The sequence below is a fragment of the Misgurnus anguillicaudatus genome, chromosome 24 (assembly GCF_027580225.2).
Source record: "Misgurnus anguillicaudatus chromosome 24, ASM2758022v2, whole genome shotgun sequence".
NCBI classification, from domain to species: domain Eukaryota; kingdom Metazoa; phylum Chordata; class Actinopteri; order Cypriniformes; family Cobitidae; genus Misgurnus; species Misgurnus anguillicaudatus.
In genome coordinates this window covers 41828744-41845059 of record NC_073360.2, presented here as the reverse complement: position 1 = coordinate 41845059, position 16316 = coordinate 41828744, and the positions used below count along the sequence as shown (strand labels likewise).

Genomic DNA, 16316 nt, shown 5'->3' with positions numbered 1-16316 from the left:
GCCTCACATTCACCCATTCACTCACACATTCATACACCGACGGCGGTGTCAGCCATGCAAGGCGCCATCCAGCTCGTCGGGAGCATCTGGGGTTAGGTGTCTTGCTCAAGGACACCTCGACACTTGGTCAGGTGGAGCCGGGGATTGAACCACCAACCTTCCGATTTGTAGACAACCTACATGAACCACTCAACCACTGCCGCCCTTGTGTGAGGACTGTGTGAGAAAGTGTAGTTGTTGGAGAGGGCAGCCGGAGTGGCAGTGTCCTCTGGTTTAATCCATGTCTCAGTAAGTGCTAAAACAGAAAGGCCAGAATGTGAGGCAATGGCAATTATGAAATCTGCTTTGTTGACAGCAGATTGGCAGTTCCATAAGCCAATGGGAAGAGAGAGTGAGGCAATAGTGGAAGGAGGGAGCGTGCGGAGGTTGTTAATATTTCACCCGCGGCAACGTGATACAACAGATGTACGAGTTGTAATGACAGTAGAGATTTGAAAACACATAGTAAAAATATAAGAATAGAAAATGTACAAGAGAGGAAAATAAGAGTGCTAAAGAGATAAATAGAAAAAGTTAGTACAAAAAGGGCAATAGTCAAGTGCCCTGTCGGTGTCCCTGCTCGGAGTCGCGCAGGTAGAGTCGATGGTCTTTACACTCTTCGGTCTTAACACTCTTCGGTTTTAACACGACGAGGGCTGCACGCGACCGCTGCCGCGGTGGACTGCCTGCTCTAATAAGTGCTTCAATTGTGGACTGAAACTCAGCAGGCCACGCCCGATAACAATCAACAAGAAGTTAATGGCCGAAACTACTACTGTAACTACTGTAATACACTAACGCACGTGAGGACACACGAGAACAAACATGGATTACAGCACGTGAGACAAAGGTAAACAAGAGAGCGTTTCTTAGCAACGACACTGCTCTAAAACTTCAGAAGTCTAAAATCAAATACACTTACACGTTTCTGTGGACTCCTGTTGATAACTGCTTCACCTCGCATAAACACGCATATACACGCATATTAGCGCAGATCCCGTGGTTGCTCTGGGGCTCGAGCACCCACTGAAATGCACATTATGCTCAATTGCTTCACATTTAAACAATGCGGAAAACGTGATTGTGCCGCTTTCCTCTATAAAGCGCGTGGAAGCTACAAAGCATCTGTCATTGCTAAGTAACCCAAGCATTGCTTGACGTTGTGACAAGCAGTCTCCAGCGGAAAGAAATCGGCACATATGAATATGCATGTTTGTTATGAAACTTATATCTGATCCTCGTTTACATTATTATATTTTAAAATATATGTATGCATTATATATAAGCCTATATGCATCAATGCACGCATGCACATACAAAAATGTTTACTTGTACAGCAGCCTTTGCAGGATATATGACAAAACACTTCAGCTTATATAAATCTCAAATCATATGTTTGAGAACTACTGCTCCTATGTCCACTTCACCAGGTGGGATCTTACAATGACTCCTTTAACAGGAATAAATGATATAGTGCCTGTGAAACTATTAATTCACTTTACATTTAAAATATTTTGAAAGTTATTGAACTGAATTGAATTGTGTATAATACGTATTGTGCATTTTTTTTAATTATATGAAACCGTAACCAGAAACTTCCTAACAATACCCAACCCTAATAATAACAGGACTAACTAACACCTGTCCTCTGTTTATGAATATGGAAAAAGATACAGAATTAGTGATGTCCGGTTCGTGAACAAATCATTCTTTTGAACCGGTTCTTTTCAGTGAACGAGTTGAATCAGTACACCTAATCTGACTGAATCGTTTAAAAAGTTTGTGTCTCGAGACAGTAATAATCCGCAAGTTACTCACTTTCAGATGTGTTTGACAGTCATTCCGCTTCTAAATAAGAGCAAGTAATTTGTATCTAAACTCTTCATAGGAGCTCTCTACAACAGCATCACTGACTGAACCGAGACCTGGTGAACTTTGTTGATACTGAGCATGCGCAGCAAACATACTGGTATTCCAGAGTCACCGATACACTGAATACACGAATCAAGAATGGTTTCTATCGGACGCGTCCGACTTGATGAGTCGTTAATACTGCGCATGCGTTTACTAAACAGCACAATACAGTAATTCTCGAGTCAGGAACTTGTTGCTACATTTATTTAGGCATCAGTACACTGATTCGAGAGAGGTTTCTATCAGACGCGTCCGAAGAACTAAGAATCAAAGAACTGTGGATACTGAGCATGCGTGAGCCAAACAGTACACATGCGTGAGCCAAACAGTACACATGTTGGACATCAGTGGGTTGCTGTGCTAATTAGGGCTGGGACAACGCGTCGACGTAATCGACGACGTCGACGCAAAAAATACGTTGACGCAAAATATGCGCGTCGATTCGTCAGACCCCAAAAGGCGGCGCCGTAGAATAGTAGCTACGCGAGTGGCTTCAGTCCACGCCGGTTTCACACAGCAAATGAAACCGTGCGTGTTTTTTTTCAGCGCCCATGTTAACAAGCATGCACTCCGCCGCATGAGCAGCGCGAGCTCGCGGCTCTGTAGCAACAGCGCTGCAATCGTTTCTGCGTCGGTTCTGCTGCGCTGCTCAAGCTCAATTAAAGTGAAAGTGCTTTGTTTATGGTTTAAATGCTCGTGGATTGACGCGAAAAAGTGTCATTTTTACCATAAAATCCTGAATGTGAATTGTGTTTTAAACAGTCATGACTCTGAGCAATTTAACAGAAAGCAATGAAATATGTCACTGTTGCCAGAAGACTGCGCTTTGATTCACTCTCTGTCCAGCAGTAAATGACTCCTAATCTATCTTAACAAACTTAAGAGAAAGAGATTTAATAATATATGTGCTTCTTAAGTCTATAATTGTGTTTATATCTGTCATTAAATGGACTAGAACAGCACGAAAACAATGTGGATTAAACAAATCAAGTTATAAAATTTACACTGACCATCAAAAGGCACATTGAAGAGGTTTTGCTCATAAATGCATGTAAAATAAAGTAATTTGAACTTGTGATTTTTATACTGTTAATAAACTGCACAGTATGAGCTGCAAATGCTTTACTGAATGCTACCTCTGACTAAGAATGCATTATTTTGCACTTGTATAGTCTTTTTTTATTTTGAAATTTTAAGAGCAATGAACATATATTGAAATGTTTACATTCAGATATGTAAATCAACATGTATAAATTGCTATTAGTTAATTAATGGGAAGATAATAGAGAATCGAAGTCGAATCGGACTGATAAAATGAATCGTTAGATTAATCGATGCATCGAAAAAATAATCGCTAGATTAATCGTTTAAAAAATAATCGTTTATCCCAGCCCTAGTGCTAATATATAGCCTATATCTATAAACTGATGAGATGATTGACAGGTATAAAGCACGTTTATTTAATATTACAATAAAACATACGGGAAATATGCATGGTACAGCTAATTATATTAAACAGCTTTTTTACTAAAATTTGTTTATGTTAGGTGCGTGTGTATGCAGATTATATTTTAAGTTGTTATGAGCTTGATCATGATTCCTGTTAAAGGTTTTTGAAGGTGCTTTAGTTGGACAACAAAATAATAATAATAAATCAACCATGCACAACTTTACTTGAACATTTTTTAATGTATTTTACCATTCTGGATGTGAATGACATAATTTCTTAAAGCAGAACTATGTAGTTTCCATGTAAAAATGACTTATAGCTCCCCCATGTGGTTGAAAAGTGCAACAGTGCCCGGTATCAGACACTCTTCTGCAGGCAGGGGAGGGGCAGGGCTGTGTGCTCTACCGAAAGTACTGATTTGCAAAAAAGAGTCAGATTTCCCATCACTATACAGAATCTAAATTTTTCATCCTTCTTTGTGTTAATAAGAGAGAAAAGACAATTTAATTGTTTTGTGTTTCTTTCAGATGTGAAGAGTGATTCCAGTTTGGATATAGAAATAACGTCCTCAACATCAAAAGAGCGACTGACAGCACAAACTCTTTCCTGCATCACCTGTGAAAAGACATTCAGCTCACAGAGACATTTAGAGATACATGAGAGAAAACACACAAAACCTTTCAAATGCTCTCAGTGTGACATGACGTTTACTTGTTCAGCTTACTTAAAAAACCATCAGAGAGTTCATACTGGAGAGAAACCTTATCAATGTAGTGTCTGTGGAAAGAGTTTTGGACAACAGGGAAACTTTTTTTATCACAAAAGAGTTCATACAGGTGAAAAACCTTTCAAATGCTCTCAGTGTAACAAGACGTTTACTTATTCAAGTAACTTAAAAACCCATCAGAGAGTTCACACTGGAGAGAAACCTCATCACTGTAGTCTCTGTGGGAAGAGTTTTAGTCAAGGGTCTACATTACTAATGCACAACAGAATTCATACAGGTGAAAAACCTTTCAAATGCTCTCAGTGTGACAAGACGTTTGCTCACTCAACTTCCTTAAAATCTCATCAGAGAGTTCATACTGGAGAGAAATCTTACATCTGCTTTCACTGTGGAAAGAGCTTCACTAATTCATCCTATTTAAGAGTTCATCAAAGAGTTCATACTGGAGAGAAACCTCATCACTGTAGTATCTGTGGGAAGAGTTTTAGTGCAAAGGCTGCCTTACTTAATCACGAGAGAGTTCATACAGGTGAAAAACCTTTCAAATGCTCCCAGTGTGACAAGACGTTTACTGCTTTATCTTCCTTAAAATACCATCAGAGAGTTCACACTGGAGACAAATCTTAAGACTGTAATGTTTGTGGGAAGAGTTCATCAACAGCCAAACTTTGTAAAGCACCAGTGACCTTAATAAGGTTATGACACCAAAAACGTATATAACGTTTTACATTTTGTTAAAAACAAGTTAACAGTAAAATAAGAAGAAGAATTAAGGTGTTTCAGGTGTGTTTGATTAGGGTTGGAGCTAAACTCTGCAGAGACACCGGCCCTCCAGGACCAGGATTGGTGACCACTGTGTTAATGTGTCAAAAGAGCCCACCCCAATGTCTCTACGATGTTCTGATGCAAAGAAATAGCTCTTGCAAAAACAGTTGATAAGGTATTCTCATTGGTTGCTAGGGAGTGAATTGGCATGAACCAATGAAAATATTCCAAGCCATTAAAAGATTAATTCATGATGACTCAAGGTTTTAGTTGTACTGTAACAGTAGTTTTTGTCAAAATACCAACAGGTATTCTCTCTCAAAACCAGTAGGTGGCGCAATGAAAAAAATGTGCATGCAACCTCAGGTAATAAATCCGCGGGACCTAGTGCCCCCTCCTGGTTGGGAGTATTTACATCCTAATACAAAAAAATCACTATTTTAAAAGTATTTGATTAAGTATAATGTGGTCCAGCGGGCCATATTAAAATTTACCCCAGGCCGTGTGCGGCCCTTGGGCCGCCAGTTGCCCATCCCTGATTTAAGTGTAAAAAATAAAAAATTTGGAGATAATTTCGCAATTTTCTGCCATTTCTGATGAAAATGTACATGTTGCGGCAATAGAGGTTTCTGTTCAGAAGGTAATGCATTGTTCTTGCTTTTGTGTTTTCAAGTCGATCGGAATTACGCTTGCGGGGATATTGGTGCATGTTTTTTAAGTGCTGTTTTGCTGCGCAGGGCTAAACGTGAGGCGAAATCTGGCATGTTTGGTATCGTTAGACTCCGCGACTATTCAGGACTCCAGGAAAAGAAGTCCCTTGAGAATACGTCAATTGCAGCCAAAGTTATAGGCATGTAAAACATTCGTCTTACCACTAGGTGGCGCTGTGATGAAACTGGGCATGCCCTCTCAGATCCTGACTGGCATCACAAGTACCAAGTGTCGTGTCAATAGGCTTAAGTTTGGTGAAGATACAGCATCAAATCTGTTTTTTAGCGCTTTATGTAAAATTGGTTGACGCGGTTTACGGAAACGGATTGGCGAATCGACATGAATTCCATAACTTTTTGCCTTGAGTGCCTGTAGATGCTACATAACGTTTTTCTTTGCAATTGGGCAAAAGCTCTAGGACAAGTTTGCAAAAGTAGCTTTTATGAATAATTCAAAATGGTGGAAAAATTTTCATAATGGAAAATGACGTCATAGGGTCCAATCGAATCGTCTTGAGCCAAGGATTCAGAGGAAAATCAGACAAGAATTTTGTGTTTAGGACTTACAGGTCAGAAGTTAAAAGCAAAACTGTTGGTGGCGCTAGCGGGTTAGAGAGAGAGACTCCAAATTTGCTGTGGAGACTTTTTGGACAGTCCTTTATAAGCGTGCCAAATTTTATTACTTTCCTATGTACCCTGCTATGGGCTGCCATAGACCGCAATGGCGGAAGAAGAAGAATCATCGGAAGAGTAATAAGAAAACTAGCGGATACAATAGGGGTCAGTGTTGTTTTCGTCAACGATGACGATAACAAAATTATTTCATTGACCCACCTTTTTTATGACGATAACGCGATGATGACTAGCTAAAAATGGCTTTAAGGTGACGAAAACATGACGAGACGGAACGAAAATGATTATAAGTCTGACGACACATTTCATGGTAAGCTTAAGGTTTTACATGTATCTACCTGTCAAACGTACACCCATTTCCAATACTTTTTGTGGTGTATTTAAATAACAAGGCAAGGCACGTGTTTCTCAACTTTATAAACAAGGTCTCAGCGTAACACAAACTCAACATAAGGGTATATCAGACTAAAGCTAAAAGGTCTGCCCAAAACAACACTGAATGGGCAAAGACCCCTTATAATCAAATTATGAGCAATATCGCAGATAACTAGAACAGAACAAACATACAAATGAAATAAAACTCTGCTGCTCATGTTTTTAGATTAACAGTACTGTATGGAGGATGAAAAATGACTTAAAGGTCCCATATTTGAAAGCTTTCTAGTTTTATTTTAGGTGTTATGATGTCCTGGAGGAATAGTTCACACAAAAATTAAATTTCTGTTATTTTTTACTCACTTTCATGTTGTTACAAACCTGTATAAATTTCTTTGTTCTGATGAACACGAGGGAAGATATTTTGAGGAAAGTTTGAAATCAAGACATTTGTGATCCCCATTCACTTCCGTAGTATAATTTTTTCTTACTATAAAAGTGTTGTTCTTTGACGGTTGTTTCATGAGTGAAATACACATTTGAAATAACGTTACCCATGGAGGTAAACTAAATGTTAGTTTCTGTGCACTAAATGGGCCGGTGTCTGTAACTTAAGAAAAAAAACGTTTGATTTCCAACAGATATTTTATCAAAACTTGTGGCTACCAAAGACTTTAGCATTACAAAACAACACATTAGCATCACATAATCATTTACAATATATCATTTTAGTTTTCTCTGGCTTCATGATGTAACTTAAAAAGAGGGCTGCATGATAAATCGCATGCGATTGTCTCGCGCATCTCGTCAGTAAAGCGACAGCCAGTTCAGAAAGCAGGTGATGGCACTTTACTATTAAACTATGGCAGGTTATCCATATGGCGGATAAAATGTGCAAATAAATGTCAGATCGACGAACGGCTAATCGAACGTATTGAACTTTAAGCGCCTAGCAGCATGTGCGACCCACGTGACTGCCTGACATGATGTCAATGCCTTAAAAGTGCCTTTTATTTGGTGTGCCAAGCTGGTAAAGAGTGTGTGTCCGGGAGCACACAAACTGTTCAGAACTATATACAATAGTGTTAATTTGTGTTGTTTTTCATATTTTTTACAAATGTATCATTTTTATACCCATTTTATATAAACTCTTTGGTTATGTATTAAACTTGTTTATTTTATATTGTGTGCTATGTGATGTTAGAAATTGGTTTTAAACTCTTAATGTCTTGGGACCACAATGTCATTAATTGTAAATTAACTTTGCTTGGTATAGGAACACACTGAGAAAGGAACTGCCGCACAAGCCCTGAAAAGTGAAGCCAAAACGTCTCGGTCGCCCCCCCAGTGGCTCGTCCCAGTTTAGGTCATAAACCCCGCCTCCCCCATGTTATTCAACGGAACTTGAGACCAACTAAACAATTTAATAACACTTCAATTATCTTTTTTCCGAAGCTGGTTTCTGTTATTTACTGTAGTTTTTATCACGCTGATGTATTTTCAAGTGTTCAGTAGGCGGCTTCACTTTCACTAGTGGAAGAGAGCGAACGGGCGTTCGTCCATCTTTTTTTACAGTCTATGGTTGAGATTGTTCAGTAAATGCTTTGTTCATTTTTACAATGATTACGTACCCTGACTTCCTCTATGGGCCTATTCTCTGGGCTGGTAAATTAAAGTTTACATAATTGTTCAGTATTTTGTCAATCTTTTTATTCTTTCTAGGAAAGCTAAATGACCTGTTATTGCATTGAGAGCATCTTGACCAGATGCAGTGTGAAATGGTAGCACATAGAAGTGAACTGTAATAGACTGCCTATAGACCTTTTCCGAGTATACTTCACAGTTATGTCACTGCAAGCTGCACACAGTGTGGTGGCAGAAAAATAGTGGAAATGAATTAAAGTGAAACGAGCAAGATAACTCACTAGAAAAATCTCTTGTTGTGTATCAAAATGAGTATCAGAATAGGAATGCCAAAAAAGATGGCCTTAGAAAGGTCATAAAAAGTGTATAGTCGTAAAAAAATACAGATTACAGAAATACAGATTAGAAAGGTCTTAGACATCAGATACCAGGAAAACTGGATAGAAGATGAGAAACATGTTAAGGATACATATGTATTATTGCCCTGAAATCACGGTACACTAGTGAGCTCATACCATGAACTCAACCTTCTGTGTTAAATGACGTTAATGTGTCACCTTTTCAAGAGGAGAATGCAGATTCTTTGATTTTGTTTTTGGCTGACTGCAATTTTACAATGTTATTTGATAATAATAACATATTAACTAAATAAGTATTTAAATAATTAAATACAATTGCATAACTGTTTAAATTGCATGCAGGAAGGACTGTAGCATCCGATTAGAATATTTCGTAAATATTACGTACAACGTAAAGCACGTTTCCAGTTAGGAACATATAAAAAAGCTTAACACAGTTAAAACGTTATTAATTTCTGAAAATATCCAACATTAATAGGAAGCTTGGAAAGCACGAATAAAAGCAACAAAGCGGTTTCAAAAATGAGGGAGGGGCTACAAATCAAGTTTGCAAAACTGTGAGTAGCCTACAGATTGCAAAAGCGTGCACTGACTATTATCAGCTTAAAGCAACACTATGTAGTTTTTTTTACCTTTAAATAATGTCTCTAAAATTATTTCAGTGATAGAACATCTTTTAACTGGACAAATTGTATTGTTGCTGCAACCTGAGCAGCCTCCTAGCTGCTACAAGCACACTCTGAAAGTGGCGGTGGAGGGTAGGAAACACAGCCCCGCCCCTCCCCCTGCCTGCAGAAGAGTGTCTGTTTCATGGCGACTTTAAATTGAATTTAGTTGGACTTGATAGCAGAGGTGGACCATACTTAGTTAAATTAGTTACATTTTCCAAGCATCTGTTCTTTATTAGGATGTTTGTATTGGGAAAAACATTACTTCACTACATTCTAAAGCACTAGTGGTCTGCCAAAAGATGGCCTTAACTAGGCAAGTGTTTATACAATCGTCACTTATTTAAGTAGATTTTTAATGCACTTGCAAAACTGTGATATCAGTTCTTGCCATTCTGTTTTAATAATGTAAAAATGGATCGGTGGCTAAACCAAAGAGGAGTCAAAAGAAGGATCAAGCGTCAACTGAAAGCAGCTAAAGTCCACATATCTATTAGTTTTGTAATGTACTAGTTTTTGTTTCATGTGTAAAATTCCTGTAATTTCAGTGATTTTGGACATTAAGGGGAATTTTTTTTCAGCATTTTATTGTTACAACAGCATATACCACCACCTCAGTTTTAAATTAAGGGCTCTTTGGAATGACATTAAGTGGGACCTAGGCTGTTATAGTATGTTTAATTGCAGATTTTTTTTTTCATATGTGCAGTTTGTTGTTCATATTAAGCTTTAACTTGTTTCACATTTACTTGTTCAAATGAAATAAAATTCATATAATAATTTCTGAACATAGCATTGCCTTTGTGTTTAACAAATTAGTTTTTGACTTGAAACAGTTGCATATTAAACTTAAATTTAGCTTATCCTTCCTGTTTTGTTGTTTTTTGGGGGTGTGTTGAGAGTGGATTCTGTTAGGTGGTCCTCAGAAAAAAATTGGAAGATAAAGTGGTCCTTAGGGTGAAAAAGTTTGAGAAACACTGTTCTAAAGCATATAATCTATGTATTCTTTATTAAAATTTATTTAATACCTAATTACATTTAAATTGTGTAGCCTACTTTTACCCAAGTAAAAGTATGTTAAGGTACTTAAAATTAAATGTAAAACAAAAACTTGTATTTATGAAAAGTAATAGAATAAAAAATATGATAATATGCTTTGGAATGTTTGTTTTCAAAGAAATACACGGATAAAATACAAATACTTGAAAAAATACTTTTAAGTAGAAAGTAAAACCTCTGCTTGATAGTGACCCTACTTATCAACCCACCTGTGGTCTGTGGACGTTGGCATGAACGATCTATTTACTTCTCCTTTCAGTGTTTTTGGCAGTCTGTAAAACGACAGATCCGAATTCTTGTTAAATATGTTAGTACAGTCCATCGCACAACAGCTGTTTCCCATTTAGACGCGTTTTCGCTGATTTCACATTGTTTTCAAATTCTGCCGCTCTTTGCCACTGGCTTTCGCTAAAGGTGAGTTCACACCGCAGCCCAGAAGATGGCGGTAATGCACACTGTTTGCAAACTGCCCGTAAAACTACCGAAGAAGAAGAAGCGTCTTCTCTCTCCAGTACAGCAGGAGGCGATGCAGCTCTTTAATCCGCAGATAAACTCACTAAAGAAAGGAAGAACGAAAGAGCGCGCGTGTGATGTGTTTGTTTATCCTCGTGTTTTCTCTCTTGCGTCGCGTGTTTCACTGAGTTTAAACGGAGTCTTGTCTCTGTGTATTTTATTGTGGAGACGATGCAGGACACTACAGTGTGTGACAGTAAACAGAGCTTACAGGAGGATCAAACCTCCACAGAGTCTCTGGATTCTGTCTGTAACGCTGGAGAACAGCAGCAGATCCTGCAGACCAAACTGAAGATGTGTTCAGTTAAACTCATTGACTTCAAGAACCTCATGATGAAGATTAAAACTGAACCCACAGTAATGAAAACTGAACCCACAGAAATCAAAACTGAACCCACAGAAATCAAAACTGAACCCACAGAAATCAAAACTGAACCCGCAAAAGAGGAAGATCGCACTGATGAAGATGATGATTTTATTCCATCAGGTATGTCTCCTTAATTTTTGTTGTGTTTTTAACATTTTTAACTGTCATGTGAGCACCTGTTTTGTCACAAACTCACTAAGCAAAAGTCCAAAATATTTAAGTACTAAAATTTAAGGACATTTTAGTTTAGGATATCTTTAAAACTTATCAGGCACGTAGCCCCCCCCCCCCCCCTAAAATCACTTACCTCTGTGTCGTTCTAAAACCCAAAGTGCTCAGATTGTCTTAAAAACCGGGAGCCCAGCAAAAACAGAACGTTCCCCTAACGTTCTCGGGACACAAAAACGTTAACGTTCCCAGAACGTTCCATGTAGGTTATTTTTAGTTATATTTTATAACCTAGAAAGAATGTACCCTGTAGGTTTTTTTAAGCTATAACGAATAAACTTTTATAGCCTAATGGGTGGCCTTTATTAAAGGGATAGTTCACTCAGAAATAAAAATAATGTCATTAATGACTTACCCTCATGTCCTTCCAAACCTGTAAGAAAATAATGTAATAAATGACTCACCCTCATGTCGTTCCAAACTAGCAAGACCTCCCTTCATCTTCGGAGATGTTTTTTTTCTGTAAGAAATTTAGTCTGAGAGCATTCTGACCCTCCATTGAAAATCTATGTAAGGCAGGGGTGTCATATTCGTTTAAGCTGAGGGCCGGATCAAAAAAAAATGTCCCCTTATGAGGGCCAAACTTTATCATGCTGACATAACCCATACAAACTAAAATGCAACTAGGCCACAAACTGCTCATAAGTAAAGAATTGATTTTACTTAATTTATAACAGCTCCTGAAGTTTTTCTCCGTGATTAGAAAATAAGCACGCTTCAACTGATGCATTCAGATTCAGATTTTCAGTTTTAATGTCTGTCCCCTTGTCATCACAAACATCTGAGCACCGTGAAAAACTAAAGAATAAAATAAAATTGCAATTACATTTGTGATGAAGTCATTTTACATTACATTGTAGATTAATCATGTCTTGTTAAACATACTAAATGCACAAAATACCTTAAATTATACACAAACATAACCAAAACACAAACAAACATACTGTGTGCTTTCCAATCAGGATTCAGGAGACATTAGAGATTTTCTTAACAAACAATCTTATTAATCTTACACTTCTTTCGATCTTACACTTCTCCGTTCGTGTAATCACCTCATGCTGCTTTCCCGATGTTCAATGCAGGTTATCAAAAACACGTGACCTACATACGATGCTACATATTTTCACCAGTAGGTGTCACTATTGACAATTGTTAAACATATACAATACTCAAATAAACATTCAGTTATTAAACAACATTTGTAACAAACAAACAAATACTTTTAAAAAGGGTAACAGAAATATTCAGTGAGAAATACACCTTTTCTGTGTCAGCTACATAATTGAATAAGTCCTCTTGAAATGATCATGAACAGTAATAAATAAAACCATTAACTTTTCTTTGCAAATATACATTTTGAACACTAATGAGTACAGTCATTTATCCAAAACAAGGGCAACATTTTTATTTTGACATTTGTGGGGATGTAAATAATGTTATCTTAATCTTAGGTGTCTCATTTAGTAATGTTACATCAACAATAGGCATTTTATTTGTATTTTATTTTGTACTTTTTTGTGATGCCAGTGAAGATTCTGACTGTGCAAATACAATACTGCACCATCAGATTTCCTCCCAATCTGCTCCAGCAGAAAAAAATATAACACATTATACTTATTCAACAGCCATCACAAAAAAAATCCCAAACCAAAAACATTAATTACTAACTACTGTATTAGCAATTATTTTATTGTTGGTGCTTTCTTTTTATTGCTTTCTTTTATTGTTTGTGTTTTCTTTAGTTAAACTACATGCAGACAGCTCAGTGTGCACTATAGTGTGTTACAACTTGGTTTGCAACTCCTCAGGTTAATATGGGATTGCCATGAAAGACACTGTCCCTGAATCATTATGTGTCACTTATTTTGTGCATAAAACTGTTAATATAAGAATGCTTTCTTCCTCACTCACTTACCTTTAGCCTGCCTGCATAATCATTCACATCGCATCAGACTGGCGCTTTGTTTCAAACGAATGGAGCTTACGTCACGTTTAGCGAGTTAAGACAAACCAATCGTAAAGCGACGTAGGTTGGGGGGGACTCAGAAAAAGAAAGCCAATCCTATTAGCGATGTGAGTTACAGACGCCGGACTCATTGCAGAGAACAAGATCTGTTAACCGTTTGTGTACCACAAACAGCACTGTTTTTACAGAACGTGATATGAAAAGAGTTTTAATCTCATTTAGTGATTCTTGAATAAATTAATGTTAAATAAGTAATAAGTAAACAACACAAGAAATGGACGGACATCAGTTGTTGTATATATAAATAAAGATCTTTTGATTAAAATTATTGTTGACATTCAGTGTTCCCTGAATGGATCTAACCGGTGAGAGGCTGAAGCACCGGTAATCACTGTTTCACAGACTATCGCAACAAACCTAGTTTAGGTCTGGAGACTGGCTAGGCCATGCTTGATATGCTTCTTACAGATCCACTCCCTGGTTATCCTGGCTGTTTGCTTCAGGTCATTGTCATGTTGGAAGACCCAGCCTTAACCCATCTTCAATGCTCTAACTGAGGGAAGGAGGTTTTTCTCCAAAATCTTGCAATACATGGGCCCGGTAATCCTCTCCCTAATACAGTGCAGTTGTCCTGTCAAATGTGTAGAGAAACACCCCCAAAGCATGATGCTACCACCCCCATGCTTCACAGTAGGGATGGTGTTCCTTGGGATGGTACTCATCATTCTTCTAACACATTTAGTGGAATTATGACCAAAAAGTTCTATTTTGTTCTCATCTGACCACATGACTTTCTCCCATGACTCCTCTGGATCATCCAAATGGTCAAACTTAAGATGGGCCTGGACATGTGCTGGTTTAAGCAGGGGAACCTTCCGTGCCATGTAGGGTTGTGTACCGTTCACATTTTTACCGGTACCTGGAATTCGATACCGGTACCCAGCGGTACCTTTTTCGATACTTTACTCTGACTTAAGTGACTTTCGATGGACATAATAAGCCTAAACCTCTCATTTTCAACATTTTGTCATTTATTTCAAAATGTTTAATAATACACACAATCTTTACAAAAAAAAATCCCTATAACATCCAGGGCATATGTCTTACTTATATATTTTATTTATTTATTTATATGTATGACAAATGATCAATGGACATAAACGTCATAAAAGCAACATAATTAAACTTTTATGTAGAAAAAAAACGAGCAGTTGTGTTTTTTAGAAAAATCAGCATGTCAACTTTCTCAGGTAAAAGCCATGCCAGTGCGAGTGTTTTCTACAGCAAGGGACACAGTGGGGATGTAGAAGAGGACTGGACACAGATACTTTTTTGCCAAGCTGGCCAGCATTGGCATTTGGTTCGCATGTGGTGTTGTGGCAAAAAGTCTTAGCTTGAATCTTCATAAGAAAAAATACTCAGGAGACAAAGGTTCCAGGTGCCAAACAAAAATTACTTTATTCGCTTGAGCCAACAAAGTGAGACAATCAATACCCCTCAAAGAGGTGCTCAAAGATCATCTGCCCTCCCAACATCTGACTCAATTTTTTATACAGTAAGATCAAACACTTCTTATCTGAGATGACGTATACTCTTCTAATTGGTCTTGGCTTGCCATAAATAATTTATTTGTTTGATGAGCAGCTGAATCCTTCTTCATATCTAAAATGACATAGCCTATATAGCTGGACTTCTCAAATCTTAAAATGACGTTGTCTGTTTGTCGGTTGTTTCGAACTTGTTTCTCAAAATAATTGTGGCGAGAATAATCGGGGTATAGTCGCAGGATTGCACCTGGTCTCTTTTAATTGGGGAAACTGAGAAAATGAAAGTTAACTAATCTAGAATGACGTCATCTTGTTTATCGATTATGTTGACCTTTTCTCATAATAATCGTGGCGAGAACAATCGGGGTATAGTGTTTTAATTAGGAAACTGAGAAAACGAAAGTTAACTAATCTAGAATGACGTCCTCTTGTTTATCGGTTATGTTGACCTTTTCTCATGGCATAGTGTAGAAACAACAGGCCTTAAGCCTAATATAATATTAATATAGTATATGATCCGTAATATACCCATCAAAAACCACTATAGTGGTTGAATGTGTTGGAACAGCCACACGGACCGCCTTCTCTCCGTCCATTTATCTAATCTGAGGTACTGAGCACAAAGTTTTAAGTCATTTCTCAGGGAGCTACACTGCGACCAAAATGGTCGCATATGCGACCTTTTGAACTGCCGTTGCGACCCTAATGATTAATGGGTCGCAAATGTGCTACCTAATGTTTTAGACAATATGCTATGATTTACTATGAGCATTTATTAAAACATAAATGTGGATTTTAAGAATACGTTTTCGTGCTCTGAGCCATCAACACGTTGGCTTCATTTTGCGTGAAAGCACGTCGTGTCTCTCTATATCAGTGTGCGTTTGCGTGCTGTGCTCAGCTGTTTCTCAATGAATTGGGTGCGACGCAAGCGCAGTGTCTTCCATGTTTCTGAACTTGAGCAGAGGTCTTTCTTCACTGAGGACGCGGGACCCGTATGGTTCCGGGTTTATATTTTAAATGGTCGGTCGGGTCCGGTTAGGTCCTAGTTAAATTACTTTGGGTCCCAAGTCTGATTAATATTGAGTTTATAACCCGAGTCGATCGGAAAACGGCCATGAGCGCTACCGCGCTAAAGCTCGAGTGCAGTTTAGCGTGCCTTCGGTTTCTATGGCGATGGTTCTTGTTACGACCACGCGCTGCGTTTTCTTTCTCACATGTTTTTAATAATCTTATTATTAATAAACCATATATTTTCTAAAACCATATCCATATTAACTTTGCACAGATTGTAGCAAAAAAGCAGTGCTAATGTCAAGCCCATTGACAACAAGTAGATTTGAAAATAAAAT

At 37.8% G+C, this 16316-nt stretch overlaps 2 protein-coding genes across 4 annotated transcripts in view; both read left to right on the top strand.

The window, feature by feature from the left end:
* Positions 1 to 16316, top strand: part of LOC129437097 (uncharacterized) — a 524696-nt gene that overhangs the window by 305931 nt on the left and 202449 nt on the right. The window lies entirely within an intron of this gene.
* LOC129437131 (uncharacterized) overlaps positions 1 to 16316 on the top strand; it is a 41628-nt gene that overhangs the window by 10237 nt on the left and 15075 nt on the right. The window contains exons 2-3 of the mRNA XM_073863022.1: positions 3931 to 4754; positions 10938 to 11343. Coding sequence (XP_073719123.1) covers positions 3931 to 4754; positions 10938 to 11343 — 1230 coding nt within the window. The remainder of the gene's footprint in view (positions 1 to 3930; positions 4755 to 10937; positions 11344 to 16316) is intronic.